This window comes from Venturia canescens, chromosome 6 (assembly GCF_019457755.1).
Source record: "Venturia canescens isolate UGA chromosome 6, ASM1945775v1, whole genome shotgun sequence".
Classification (NCBI taxonomy): Eukaryota; Metazoa; Arthropoda; class Insecta; order Hymenoptera; family Ichneumonidae; genus Venturia; species Venturia canescens.
In genome coordinates this window covers 15,512,119-15,527,512 of record NC_057426.1, presented here as the reverse complement: position 1 = coordinate 15,527,512, position 15,394 = coordinate 15,512,119, and the positions used below count along the sequence as shown (strand labels likewise).

General features: G+C 38.6%; 1 protein-coding gene across 18 annotated transcripts in view; it reads left to right on the top strand.

The window, feature by feature from the left end:
- pnut (septin 7-like protein pnut) overlaps nucleotides 1–15,394 on the top strand; it is a 44,837-nt gene that overhangs the window by 16,648 nt on the left and 12,795 nt on the right. For 3 of the 18 annotated variants that reach the window (XM_043422316.1, XM_043422315.1, XM_043422312.1), the window contains exons 1-2: nucleotides 3,181–3,947; nucleotides 7,561–8,210. The exons of 5 other annotated variants lie outside the window; for them this stretch is intronic. In XM_043422316.1, coding sequence (XP_043278251.1) covers nucleotides 7,788–8,210 — 423 coding nt within the window. In that variant the 5' untranslated portion in view covers nucleotides 3,181–3,947; nucleotides 7,561–7,787. Of the gene's footprint in view, nucleotides 1–3,179; nucleotides 3,948–4,111; nucleotides 5,888–7,560; nucleotides 8,211–15,394 lie in introns of those variants that run through there. 10 more of the 18 variants (XM_043422318.1, XM_043422314.1, XM_043422313.1 and 7 more) reach the window with 5 other exon arrangements.

The following is a 15,394-nucleotide window of genomic DNA, read 5'->3' as shown; positions in this document are numbered from 1 at the left end:
GTTCTGTGGGTGCATGAGCGGGGCACCCCCTTTTTTTTAAATGCGCATATTTGCAATACCACAATGCATTATAAAACGATTATTAATCGTTTAAAACAGAAATAATCAGTCACACATCAATAAAAAAAGAACAGAAAAAAGGTACAATTTGGCGTTACGATCCTGCTCACAAAAAAGTGGCAACGTCAAAATACAAAGAAAATAATTCGCCAGCTGAAAATGACTTGATTTCATACAGAAATACTCAACGATCTATTACGATCTTTTTTTCGGTCTCATTACCTGTGATATATAACATTATTTATTATTGTTGGTATATAAATTGTGTTAATCGTTCAAACTTGTCGTTTTTATACAATTGATTCGTTTTTTTAACCTCTTTATGTACGCGTATATACACGCCCAGACGTGCATGTGTTTTTCACAAATTCCAGATTATTAGACAGTCGATGCTTCAAATGTCTCGCATGCGCTTCAGCGCTGTGCTGAACATCTGATTTCGGTGACGTTGCGGAATCGTCTCATCGTCACGAAACATCCCAGAACATCGAGTTTGTAGACATTTCAACAGTCAATATCTCTTTAGATAGGCCGATAACTCCACACTTTTTTGATATATTCTGAATCCTTACGATTTGAAGAACAATACTCTATTTTTTTCTTTATTTCTGTTGCTATATATCTAGAGTCGCGGCAGCGACTCTGAGACCATTTATAAGATATGACGAGTTGCTGCCAGAGACTCTTTACCGGAGCGATAGCGTTTTCAATTATTTTTGAAAATTTGTTTCTTTAATAATTAATTAACTATAGTACTTCAGAGAATATTATAAGTTGACGTATTTTTTTATTTTTTTTTCTTTCGATTGCGACCTCTTTGATCTCTGTAGCTTAACGCGTTGAAGAGATATTAATTATTTATTTTTTAATTGCATCAAAAAATGGGTCGGATTTTCGCACACATTTTTGATGTTTATTTGTTTTTTATTTAGTGTCAAATCTAGTGCCATAATACAAGTATATACCTATATATTTCCGTTATGATATGACGTATGACGTGTTGTTTAATTAAATGCTAACTAGATGAGGTTATAAAGATCGCGAATGTGACAATTCACCCACACTGTTCCAATTTTTTCCAGTTCTGTAGAAAATAGATAAAAACAGGACAATATTTTAGTGAAAATGGTGAGAAAAAAGTGAAGAAGATTAAAAGAGAAATAAAAGCCGAGGAATCCAATAGTGTTATGTGATGGAAAATTAACCGAAAATTGTCAGCAACGTTCGGATTGATGGTATAAAATATTTAGAAAGGTTAGAGATTTTTTATATATCTTGAGATGTAGTCGGGATTCTGAAACATAAGAAAAAAAATCCATGCCTCCGCTCTTTCTCATTAGCTCTCTCTGATTGTATCATCAGACTTGTTGATGTTTGTTATTGGAGAATATAATAAAATAACCCAAAATAGGAATGACGAAGGAGAGCGAGGGACTACAAAAATATAGAAAAGAAGTATAATCGCATTGTCTGATTACAAAATTTCTATTGGCAAATCGAAACTGAGGAAATCAGTATTTTTTTCGTTTTGCATTGGTGGACTTTTTTTTTATTCATAAAAAAGACTAAATTGATAATCACGAAGAGTTTTCACTTCAATTCCAACAAAAACAATTTGAGTGTGTGTGTGTATGTGGGTGTATGTAAATACCTGAAACAACTTGGATGTATAATGAAACGATTTTTATTTTCAAATGTTTTTTCATGATTTGTGAAAGTTTTTCTTAATTGTTTTGTTGAAATTATTTACAGTTGGTTTCGTAATTTTTTTTTACATTCCATTATGTTTTGAATTTTTCTCATTCGTCATCCAATGTACTCGTCACTTTTGCATTTATTTGACAACGTTTTGTTCCTTTGAACCAAACGTTTTTCATACATTACCAAGATTTAGCAGATTCATTTCTTTTATTCATTACGTTTGAAATGGTTTTTTTTTAAATTTTTAGTATAGATATAGAGAATAGATCAAACAACTTCTTATAAATCATCGTGCATTTGTTTTTTGGACTACATGAGTGTCACATAGGGTTTCACTGAGACTACTGTCCAGGTGACATACAACATAAATGTACTTGTCTCCAATTCTTCAACAGCATTCGTGCTGTTACTTATGATTTATCCCTTAGGACACGCGTTTTGAGAGTGACTCTTCCATAAGACCCTAACTTAAAAAATCCTAACTTTCACTATTTTTTTCGTTCTTAAATGGACGATGACCCCATCGGAAATTTCGCACATTTCATTATTGATAATCTAACTATGAGATATTAGAAAATTATTTTTTTCTGCTGCGCAGGGCTTTCGCGACTGAGCCTCCTTAATTGACAACACAAAAATAATAAAGATTTTGATTTAATTTTATAAAATAAATATCAGATTCTGAAAGAGCACTCTCGAAAACCCTCTTTGTAAGATTTTGAAGAATTTTTTTTTTTCGTTTCTCAGTTAAAACTGTGTACTTGAAATTACGTGTCTAAAAGCCTAATAAACACGAAAGATGCATCGAGAGATTCGAATTCAATGAGCTGTCTAAATATTAGCGCTGAGCAATGCATTGCGAAATGTTTCGTTTCAGACCAAAATTACGGACAAGATAATTATGTACAAAAAATCATTTTGTAAATCCGCAATATAGTATAATAATTCACGGGTCGAGAAGAACAAATTGCAGAAATTACACTTTTTAACGTTCCACTTCGAATTTTTCCCTTCAAAATATATTTCGTTTCTTAATAAAAGAAACTAGGAATATTATGAAAATGAAAAAAAAAAATTGTAGCTTTTATATTATAAAGAAATGACTAATATTGGATACATAGAATTTTATATATTAGTGTAAGATGCGATGATGATCGTGGCATTCGTAGCTCGAAGGGAAAACGAGAAGTCGCGGCGACGGGCTTGCGCGGACGCACGACGAGTCTGGGAAGATGTGTAAGTTGAATACACACACACACACATACACGCGCACCCATACGAAACGCTATCTCTACATCCCCACTCCGGAGGACAGCTGCGTCAGGCGTGGTCGCCGTAGCGCGCCTCTGCCGTCGGCTCTCTCCCTCTCTCTCTTACTCTCTTCTCAGCTTGCTCGCTCACTTACTCACTTGATAGTCCCCATCGTTAGTCGTGTCGGTTCTCTCGTGCACTGCGATTTTCTCTCAGGGGTTCTTTCGTCTCGAAAAAGCGTAGCCAAAACCCCACGAGTGGCATACAACGCCGGGTCTGCTGTGTCGCCGTCGTCGATGTGCGTCGTCTACATGTATCTTTTTTTCTTTATGGTTACGGAGAAATATTTGATCACCATTATTGAATAACAAAATAAGAAAAAAAATGAAAGTGTGCTGGAATCAATGTTAAAACGGGACGAAAAAAAGAAGAGCAAACTTGTAAACGGAATAAGTGACTGAACACGTCGGGATTATCATTTTTGTTTATTCGTTAATTTCATTGTGCATAAATTTCTTCTCTCGAGCTCGCCGGGAGCGAAGGCAGCGAAGGGTGAAACAAAATTCTCACATCTGAGGATCTGAGTCAGTCGTGCTTGTTTCTTTTTTCTTTTTTTTTTTCACCGGAACGTGAAGCAGAGTGCGGATAGTGCCGATGGTGAAAATAAGTGATAGAAAATATATATAAAGTGCTTCCATGGATTAAATAAAAACAAGAAAGTGCACAACGATGAGTACAAAAGTGAGAGTGGCAGTCACGTTTGGCCGATTCGGCGATGTGAATCATCAGCAGCGGCGTTCTTGAACCCGGACTCCGCTACACCTCGAAACATATACGCGAGACACATATACATTTGTACACATACAAGGCGCGCATACAAGCGTAAAACAGTGCACCGATTGACGAGAATCAGACTAAGCGAGACATATGAAAGAGTATGATACTAAAAAAAGCCCAACATTCTTCACAGATTATATTTATGTATACGCATATCCGTTACGAGCGTCCCTTCTTGTGATACACAAGAAAACTTATTACGAGAATGTGATATACATCCAAGTAACGAACGTTGCGTCGGCAAGGAGAATACGTTATTTCAACATCGAAATCGCGCTCATATAGCGTTCTCAGTATTCGTTCGAGTTGATGCGAAATTTTTCACATTTCACTTCTCCTTATTCCGTCTATTTTACACATTTCTTATTTTCTTTCCACGGAAATGTGTCCACTACCTTTACTCGGAATCATCAACGCTGCAACAATAATTTGCAGTTCCTCGCAAATTTTATGATTTTTTCAAACCGTTGCGTGTCCCTCGTGCTTGGCCAAAATCATATAATGATTTCGTATAAATTTGTTTCTTTAACAAAAATTACACGCATTTGGGGCGTTGACATTGATAAGACGCGTTGCCTCAACATTTTTATAAATCATCGAAAATATAGTTGATTTTATATTGTTGTTTTCGTTACCGACCGAGCGTGTTTTCTTTTAACCTCTAACGGGCATGGGAACAATCCTTTGTGCCTCGATCACGTGATTACAAAAGACCAGATTATTTTTCGCATCCATCAATATCATCCAGCAGGGGGATCGCCTGTAAGGAATTTGTGTCGATTTTTTTCAGCAATCCGTATTGTTAAGAGGTCGTAAAGCGAGGTGCCTTTTCGTATTTTCATCGCAACCATAATCTCGCATGAAAAGGACGAAAAGTGTTTTCAATTGATAATCGCTCGTAATCCTCGATTGGTTATAGTTTTCTAACTATTTCGTGAATTCTCAGTATTATCCGAGAAACGCGGAAACGATTCGACGCCAAGTTCCATGCAAAAAATATTGAGGATCAAATTGCTCAACATAACCTAGAAAAAAAAGTAGGAAAATATTGGGGGAAAAACAAAATCAACGTCGTCATATTCTTGCTGATTGTAAAAGAAGGGTTAAATCGATTATTGTCATATCGGCAAGTGTTACACAAAATGCGACGGAATATTGGAGAATTATATCGCGAGTATAGGCGCTCGCTTGAACGAATGCGCTCTGTGGAAACTTGATACGATTTCGGGTGGGAGGCGTTTCCAGGACGATGGCAACGCCGGAGGCAACGTTCTGTCCCTACATATGTATTACAGTTCGTTTATTCCGCTGCGGGAGAGGGTTCCTTTCGAAAACCGCGTTACGATATTTCTCGAGAAAGCCATGACACTGAAGTTTGCAACGTTGGAGTCCAACAAAATGATATGAAAAAAACTCTCCAACAATTCCAGTAATTATCCCATTCTGTTACTACTCTAATTTGCAACTCGTAGATTCTCAGTCTACACCGATGTTTCGTGAAATAAAATATTGAATCGTGAATTAAAAATTCTATTTTCGTTAATTTCGTTAGAGTCCAACGTTGGAAACTTGAGCGTCGTGAGAAAGCCGTTCTCTTATCTCCTCTCTCGATGTATATTTTACAAAGACATTAAAACCTGGAAATGAGTTGGAATTATTGAGCCTCTTGGAACTATTATCTCAAATGAAACTGGCGTACTTTCTACAGCCTCGAACGATCGGGCTGATTTACTTCATATCCATTTATATTATTCGCGCGAAATCCTTTGTCTCACTTTCCGAGGTTCAACCAAAAGAGCAAAGTAATGAATTGCAGCTTGAGGTGAACGCTTTCGAGATTCAGTAAAATACTCGTTTCAATGGAAACTTTCGAAACAATGTGAACAAAGAGATCTTAAGCATAGCAGCTCTTTGGACCTAGAAAATGGGTTAGGATAGCGACGACTAGGGCCGGTCGAACACCAAAGTCGATTGTCATCGGCCAAGGTTTATGCGGTGTTGAACCGGGTCATTCGGCGCCAGCGATTTTACCATGCACGTGAGTACAACGTGCACACGGAGGCACGAGGGTGTGTCGGGGATGTTGAACAGTGGCGCGACAGAAGCGCCACGGGGGGGCTTATTTTAAATCGCTGTAACGACGCTTCAATTTCAAACGTCATTTTGGTATTAAAAAAAAAAAAAAAAAACGGTAGAATAAAGTTTGCGGCTTTAGCGATCGTTAAAAAGAAATATTCGTTGAAATTAAGGTTGATGGGTGACGGCTACGTGATTTTTCTAGCAACTATATTTTTCGAAAATTTTAAAAGACGAAACTTGCTTGAAAACAATAATTTTATTATTTTAGAAATATAATTGGTAAAGAACCAACATTTTTATACAATTTTATTATTAAAAAAACGTTTCAAGAGTTCATTTTGACTAGCGTGGTGCAGCAGCTGCCGCTACTGTTGATGTCACGCTGTCAGTTTTGTTTACAAATTTTATAGGTTATGAAGTATGTTTACTGTCCAAAGTAGTATTGCCGTGGAGAAAAATGAAAACATGAACGATCAAAAAGTTTACCGGGATAAAAATCGTCGTTTTGTAAAAATTTACAAAAAAACGTGGCGAAGCTAACGAACGACAAAATATGACAAAAAGGTCGAACTGACGTCACATGCGAACGTATATTGAATGCAGCGTTGTCAAACGTTACTGATCCGTTTGTCGTGTAATCCGAATGATTTCTCATCAGATATTTTTTCATATTTCAGCCGATTTTCAATGGTAAGGTTTAAAAACTAAAATACTCATGTATTCTTGAATATCCACGAAATACAACGATCAATTTTTTTTGCGAAATCTTTGATATAACTAATGAGAAAAATTCAATAACTTTTCATGTGTGTACGGCTTTCATATGCCGGAGTGATAAGTGTCAGAGAAAAGTCGATATTCAATAATTAATTTGCTGCTAAGCTACACGGTAACTAGGGTTGAAATTTTACAAATCTATCCAGTACGTATTCATTTTTGCCTGCCAAAAATATCATCGCGTAATCTTGGATGGCGAATATTCACCCATCTACCTTAATCGGATGATATAGCATCGAATATGGCTTGTGACGGGATTAAAACTGTCTCACAATCGGTTGAGCGTGCGAGTCGATTCCTGACTGTGCGTTCACGTTGCTAAGTTCAAGAGTACACAATCGCAACTCGGGCTAGAAGCACGAGCGAGCGGAAGCTCGTACGAGTCTCGGGCGTGCTTCGCTAAATTCAAATCGTCTCTATATATCTGCATCGAGTCGTTGCCAAAAGTTGTACTCGCTCAAGTTATTTATTGCTCGAGCGGGGTCGTCGAACTTTTCGAAAAGGATGCTGGCACGTTTTGCCGATCTATCGATTTATACGAATAGGTGCGTCTTAGGTGCGTAAGTTGCATCCGCGAATGCAATAATCGGTAGCCTGCAAAACGAAAGCCAGCAGCGAAAACCTGACTCAGTTCAATCAATGTATTATCTTTTAAAATCTCATTTGGGATACGCAATGTCGAAGCGTAAAAATTAACTCCGCCATGGCTTATTTTATTATTCCACCAGCGTTGCCTCAACGACCACTCGAAAATTTGTATCACGATTCTCTCACCATCAGCCAATCGAATATAAGAATCCTTAACATTATCGACGGATTATCCAAGATTATAGAGATTTTTCATTGAAACCGTAGAGTCGGATTGTCACTGAGGATCGAGGAGCGCTAACGATAAGCGGAAAAACGGGAGACGGAGGAGAGGCAACGAGCAGCAAAGGAGATAGCGTGAAACGGTTTGAGGCGCGTCTGTTTTATCACCGGGATCCGGAATAAGCTGCTCTTCGCCTGCCGCAGTTGGACGGACGCATCTTCCGAATTGAATTTACGTTTAAACGAAGCGATAGAGAAGAAAAAGAACGAGGATGTCTTCGACGGAAAATCACAACGGTACAGCGCCTCTTACCAATGGAATAAAAGCATCATCGAGTGCGGTAACACCGGCGACACTGTCGGCATCGTTGTCAATGTCCAATTCTACGGGATCGTCCACCGCGAACCCTGCTCCGGTTGGAAGTCGAAACAGTTCAACGGCAGCGACAAATTCGTCGTTTCTGTACAGCACGGGAGGTAGCGCGACGCGTGGTGACAGGCCAAGACAAGCGCCGCCGCCAACGTTGCCGAAATACACGTCGAGTTTCAATGCCGGATCGAACGGTACGGCTGAACGACTCAGTCGGGAACGCGAAACCGGCAATAGCTACAGACTCGCGAGTCTCGACAGGCTTGCACTAAAGCACAGAATTCTCGAAAGTGAAAAAGCCAACGGTGGAGATCCGGCCAATTCGGTAAGAAATCGACCGGATACTTCTCATTTCACACCTTCAAAACGCAAAGCGCACTTTCGAGTTTGCCATTACGATTCATATTTATACTTGTGGCCGCGTATTTCGTAACGCGTTTCTCATGTGTCTTAATATTTCGATCGTCGTGCGTCTTGAATACCTTTCAGATACGTTACACACAAACTTCATTAACTATACTACTCCAAGTTTCGACAGCGCAGGGCATCAAATAAATAATCAATCAATCACATTTATCCTTCGCTCTTTCCAATCACTCAATATACCACATGGTGTCCGGCCTAAATAATCATCAACAAAAAAACCGGTGAACAATATAACTATGAGAATAATAATAGTCATTTAAGGTAATTCTATCGCCAGGCTTAGTTCATAAGATTTAAAAAAAAAAAATTATGCTGTACTCAAACCTTTAATAAAGGGCTGTGTAAAATTTCAGGGTCGGTTATCGACCTAATTTCAGAGAAATTAATTATTAAAATTGGTGGTTTTCGTGAAGGAATTTCAAAACAGCATACAAGAACCTAACTTCCGGTTGCTACAAAAGGGTATATTTGCCTATAATACTCCCAAAAAAAGTTGCCCTTATCGGCCTATTTTTTACGGAATATTAAGTTTAATTTGAACTTCCGGCATTGGATTTCCTACGACTTGTTATGATAAAGAGACATGACAGTAAGGCATCAGCTGAGTGTAGTTCTAACCTCAATTTGACAGATCCGTAGAAAAGAGGACTCGACACTCTCACGAGTAGTCGAGTAGAAAAAGACGGAGAGAACCGGTGTTGCCAAACGTGAACCTGGGGATACTACGCGAATCGTTGGACTAACTTTTTTTTAATTTTTATAATTCAGTACGAACATTCATTTAAAGGATTACATATGGAAAATTTTATTTATAAGAAATAATTTTTTTCTATATGTCAATAATATTAATTACTATGAGTCTCAACTATTAGCAGTGGTATGACTAGACTGAAGCGATAGAATTACCTTAAGATGAACTTCAAGTTTGTAATTACGGGAATATGGAAAATAATTGAAATATTCCTTTGGGCAGAATAACAATCGTACTCTTTTGCAACGCTGCTCCCAACAGCTCTACTCTCAAATTTGAAAAATCAATATGTCTCTTCTTGTGTCATTAATTTTCTGTTTTATCCGCCTAGAGATGTTAAAGAGTAGAGACGCGATTCATACATAAAATAAAAATCTTCGGAGTGGAAATGTTGTCGAGTAGATTTGTAAGAGTCGAGTTGTGTTGCAACAAGTCAACAATTCTACTCTCAATAATGTATTCAATAACAGTTCTCCTCTAAATACATGCTCAAAGAGCGGAGTTGTTATCGCGTAAAGCTGTGATGATGTAGCTGCTAGTTAACAACTCTATCGATAGCCATCCTCGACAACAACTCCGCTCCTTAACAACTGCGGATCTGAGTAGAGAACGTTCAGCCTCTTTAACACATCTACTCCGGTGTGATATTTAATCCCCAATATCTCTATGCTCATGATGATTTCAGAACGTATCTCTTCATGAGCAGAGATATTAAAAATCATGGATTATACATGAGTGCATGGACGTAGAGATGTTATGAATTTCGGATAATTATTCGGAAGTGGGGCTCCTGCTGTAATCGGGTTGAAATTTTTTTTAATGTTTTTTATGCATAAAGAACATGAGAAAAAGCAATATTCAGGTGGCGCAGTGTTATTCGCCAAAAAAAAAACATTTTCCCTTATACATTCATTTTTGCTTTTATTTACCGAATTTCGGAGTAAAGATTTTAAGAGCAGAATTCTTTTGAATAGAGTCATAAAGAGGACGGTTGTTATTCTGTCATTCCTTTGAAATATTGATTGCGGATAATATCCTACGTACGCGGGATTTTCATTACTAGATTCCAAATGCTTGATTATATACTTATTGTTTATTGTTCTTAACGTGTTCAACATGTCGAGATGTCTCGAGAACACCCACCCCGCACTTTTATATCCTTCGTATCGGTAGGTTCGGGTGTGTGTTTTTGTTTGTGTTTTTGGATATTAGAGTAATATTAATCACGCTTGTTCTGTTCATCGGGTCCCTTTAAGGAGGGTGGATCATGACGTTACAATTTTGCCATGCTAATGCCATGTTAAAAATATTACAAATTTCAAAATAACAAGAATTTTATAAAATTTGGTAAACGTATTCTTTAAAAATATATAAGACGATATCATTTTTTTTAGATTTTTCTACCACATAGCTCTCGAGTGTAATTGAGGACTAAAGTTCACGCGTATAAGCATAGAGTTTACATATATACAGTTATACATCTCGTGCATAAGAACTTCGATTTAACGCTCAATTATTCGATAACCATGTGGTAAAAACATAATAAAAAAAATTGTATTTGTATACTTGATGCCAAAGAATGTTATCACGAAATTTGATCAAATTCTGATTATTTTGATTTCGTGATCCACCCTCTTCAAATGGCTATTTTACAACGTTATTTTGAGTAAGGGATTTTAGGTTCAATTACATCCAAGTTATCGACCGATATACTGAATAACTTGACGTATAAATTTCTCGCTTCCGGTGGCGATGTAAGCTCCGATCTTTCATTGAGATTTCCACCGCACTCGGGCTCGGTTGAGAGCCACTGAGAAATAACCACATGGCCGACTTCACCCTTGTGAAGCAAAAACGATCAGACACACGTACACACCCGCCCTCGCAATCTCTGGTATATGCAGTAACATTGACGAGGGACAGAATGCTAGAGCGTATATACGAGGTAATACGAGCATCTCGCTCTTGCGCGAGAGCACACGATTCTTTGGTGGGTGTTTTTACGAGGAGAACGAAGAGAGATATCGTTTAAGGGCTCCTCACACGCCGCAGCCAGCCGCGAAAGGGACCTCGATTTGAAATCTATTGAACCGCTGCGTGACTCACAAAGAGTGAGGCAATATAACGTTTTTAGTTTTCATTTCGATGTTACGGAGGCTCGTTTGTATGAGCTTTTCGTTGCATAATAAGACCAATGAATAAAAAGTTTGCACGCGGCTGTGAAAAATGACGAAGGAAGAAAAATAAATGGTCCTCGTTCGACTTGAGATGCGCTACGAAGAGATAACGGTTTTGTCGTTAGTGAGACGTTTCGACGACTTTATGAAGCAGCATTTTGTTGCTCAACTTGTATCATCTTCTCGAACGACCCTGAAGTTTGTAACGTTGGATTCCAACGAAATGAACGAAAAAAAAACATTTTCCATTGATCAATGTTTTATTTCGCGAAGTACCGGTGCAAATTGAAAAACTACGAATTGCAAATTCGACAGGAAAGAAAATTGAAGAATAACTGGAACAATTGGATGGTTTTTTAGATCACTTCGTTGGACTCCAACGTTGCAAACTTCAGCGTAATCTTCTCGATTACGGGGCCCAAGTTCAGCAGCAATAAAACGCTCTGACAAACTTTCTCCTCTCTCTTTCTCAACTCTTGCTCCTTCTTGCTATCAGTCACTCCGCAAGCAGGGCTTGATCTTCTTGTGGAATATCCCAAAATATCTAAAAATACGACACACCAGGTTACTCATCATGAATACCCGAGAGCCATATTCGTGGGCCGTTATGTAGCCAAGAGCATCCAGAGCTAACGCAAAATAAACGTTCCGGGCATAGCATTCAGGCGGATAAAGTACACGCGGCGGATGCTGTATAATCTCGGAGATTTTTTTTTCGCTGTGGAAAGAGAAGACTAGCAAAAACTGTGGCGCAAAGGGTGCGAGCCCAAGTCCCCGTTAACAAAGCGGCGCAACCCCTTTCACGAAAACGGGGGCGGCGAAAGTCCCGCTACACGATTCTCTTTTCTTCTCCCCCCGCCGCCCCTTTTTTTTCATTCATCCATCTCTTTCTTTTTCCACCATTCCTACGAACGGCGCTAGGACTCGTGGCTTAACCGCACTTCATTTCACCCCTTCTTCCCATGTGTGGAAGGCACGTATTCACGAATATTTTGGCACCCTTGACTCCCATTATTTCACCGACTTTATTTTCCTTTTTGTGTGTGTTTTTTTTCTCTTTTTGCCCTCTATCTTTTGTCTAATATCTTCATACTTTTTTGCCCTTATTCCTGCCTCTCGTACTCGAACCTCCAACCAAGAGGGTTCGTTGCTCTCCCCCCCCTGCCCTCCTTTCTGGTATTTCATGTCAAGATTACTCATCGATCCGATTCTCCGCGCTATCGCTCATTCTATCTCCTCTCTCACTCTTTATACTTGGTTGCATACGGCCAATAACACACCGACTCTGATGTATCTGTTTTGAAATATTCACTGTTCCAACGGTGAAACATTATTGCGATACCATGGTCGATCCCGCGACTCGTGTAAAACCTTTGAAGCCTTTAAAGCCACTTTATTTTACTAGCCTGGTACTCGGAAGGTAGAAAAAACAGTGGTTACGTTTCCTACGAGTATGCACCTAGCTCTTTCCTGCACTGTAACTTGGCTAGCGAGCCAAATATCGATTCTTAACACACACGTATTCGCGGTCGTTTTAACGAATGCGAACAGCTTCGGTGTTTCTCGTTTTATCGAGAAGAAGATAAAACTGTTACGTGAAAAATGTAACGTTTTCAGTGAAAAGGTACTTCGTGGAAAAGCATTATGTTTTCATGGATGCTATTACTCGCGGAATTTTCTCATCTGTTGGCTTTCTTCATAGTGAAATAAAGCTTTGAAAATGAGTCTTCGATTATGCGAATCTCTGACATAATTCGGATTTGTGATTACTATTCATGTTCGACCGCCGTGAGTGCCATTGAGTCGAATCAATAATCGCACCGGAGCGGATATTCCCTCCCTTTTAAAATGGTTCCGCGACGCTGCCGCGACTTTACTTCGAGCTATAAATAAATATAAAATCCCAACGATCGTTTTAGGGCTTTTTACAGAAATGATCATGCAACTATCGTCCTCGTTTGAAATAATGGAACGACGCTACTTCACCTCGCGTTGAGTCATTTCCAAATGACCCGAATCTCGGAATTAAAAGCCTCGTCGAATCATTCAGTGCCCATTAGCATTGCTGTGCGATATATCCAAGATGAAATTATGAACGCTACTATTTTTTCATCGAACAATATCCAAAGAAATTTATCAGGAATTCATCGAGTTCACCGAGAGAGGTCACCACACGCTCTTTTTCCACAATCGCGATCCGTCTACCGAGGCTTTTTCGTGCCAAAATATGTTTTGTGATCAACGAAATAAATTCGTTTGTGAAAAAATAAAGAATTTCGTGGACTGTGTAATACGAGGGAGAGGGGATGGAAAATCAACCGAAAATATTTTGTTCAACAAAAGTTTCAAAAAAAATTTCGATCGGCGAAGCATTCTGGTTTCATATGTCGATTCATAAAAAAAAGTGGTGAACTGGCTTAGATCGAGTATGGGGAGAGAAAATAAAAATATAGGGGAGAACGGGGCAAAACGGGATACCTAAGGAAATATTGAACTTTTCAGAAGTTTGGAAAGCTCTGTCTATTTTTTACTCCCAAAAACTAAGAAATGTACTGAAATTCTGTTCAATTTTCAAAAATAAAAAATTACGAGGCAAAACGGTGTACTCCTCAAAAACTCATGAAATTTTTTTTTACTACGATTTTAAGTCAATGCACATTGGGTGCATTTTGCACCCGTAACCGAGTGCTTCCGACTTACCGCTGTAAACGTTGAAATCGATCTCAGCGCTTACAGCGCTCAAACGTAAGTCCAGTGCACGCTGTGAGCGCTCTCAGCGCTTACAACGCTCTAACGTACGTCGAACGCACCCTCTGTTATTCAATTCAAAATTAATGATATGAATAATAACGAAGATTGCCAATGTTTATTTTGTAAAAATTTGTATTCTTTGTCCACTGAATCATGGATTCAGTGCCAAAATTGTGCGAAGTGGGCACATAATTCGTGTGCAGGTGTAACCACATATGGTGGTCCGCAAACATATATCTGCGATTACTGTCGTAGACAGTAATCTGCGAGGCAGTAATCTCAGATTTACAAATACTTTTTGTATATCCATGCAAAAACGTTTTCACTTTGGAAGTGATGTAAAAAAACGAGAATTTGAAAAAAACGAATTTGATGAAAAAAAAAACCAAAATCCAAAAAAAAAACAAGATATTTTGGAAAAAATATGTTTCATGTTCTTTTCGGACTAGTATAAAAATTGGAAAAAAAAGAAAAAAAAATTCTCTCATTTTTCGGGTATCCCGTTTTTCCCCGGTCTTCCCTACAGCGAAAGAGTGAAAAACAAAGGGTCACTCGCGAAGTCTACCGAAAACCTTGATGCGCCGAACGCTTTATTCTCCTCCGAGCCGCCTCGATCCAATCGATTCTTCGTTGGACGCTTGATGAAACTGCCGACGTTTCTACTTTGCTCTCGAGTGCTTCTTTTGTCTTTTTCTTTCCATTCTTCCTGGTCTTACTCGTTGTATCTTTTCCCACGTATATCGAGCCTTTTTTTCTATCAAATTCTCCGAGATAAAAGTAGCACACTCGGTCTACACCAAGATCTCAAACAACGCGATTGTATTAGTCTAAAGTTTTGAATCTCCTACGCGGACGTGAACGATCATCGCACAATAAACTCTCCGATATTAACTTTTATTAGCAATTATGCACTTCCACGTCGTTTTATTGACTGTAATGCCCGCGGTGGCGAGTGCCTCGACGTGAATAGATTATGAGCTCCGCGCACCCCGACGAAAACTCTCAGTCTTTTACGATAATTCCAGTAGCACTCAAGTTCACTCAATTTATCGAGCACCACTTTTTCATTTTTTTCAATAAATCACCTTTGATAAATCGCGATTAGCGATTGAAAATAGAGCAGTTATCAAATCCACAAAAATTTATAAATTTGATGGAATTATATTCAAATAAAACATAAGACGAGACACGAGTGTCCGGGGATCGCAAAGATCTCGTTTCTCAGATTCCGAGATGGGACGAATCGTTGACACGAGTGCACACACGCTCTTGAGTGACTTACTTAGCAAGCATAAATCTTGGCTACTTGACTTATTTAAGCATTAAAATCCATTTGGGAGAGTTCCTTCATAAAATCGATCGAATGATGGAACGTGTAATAATAATAATATATATTCTCATGAA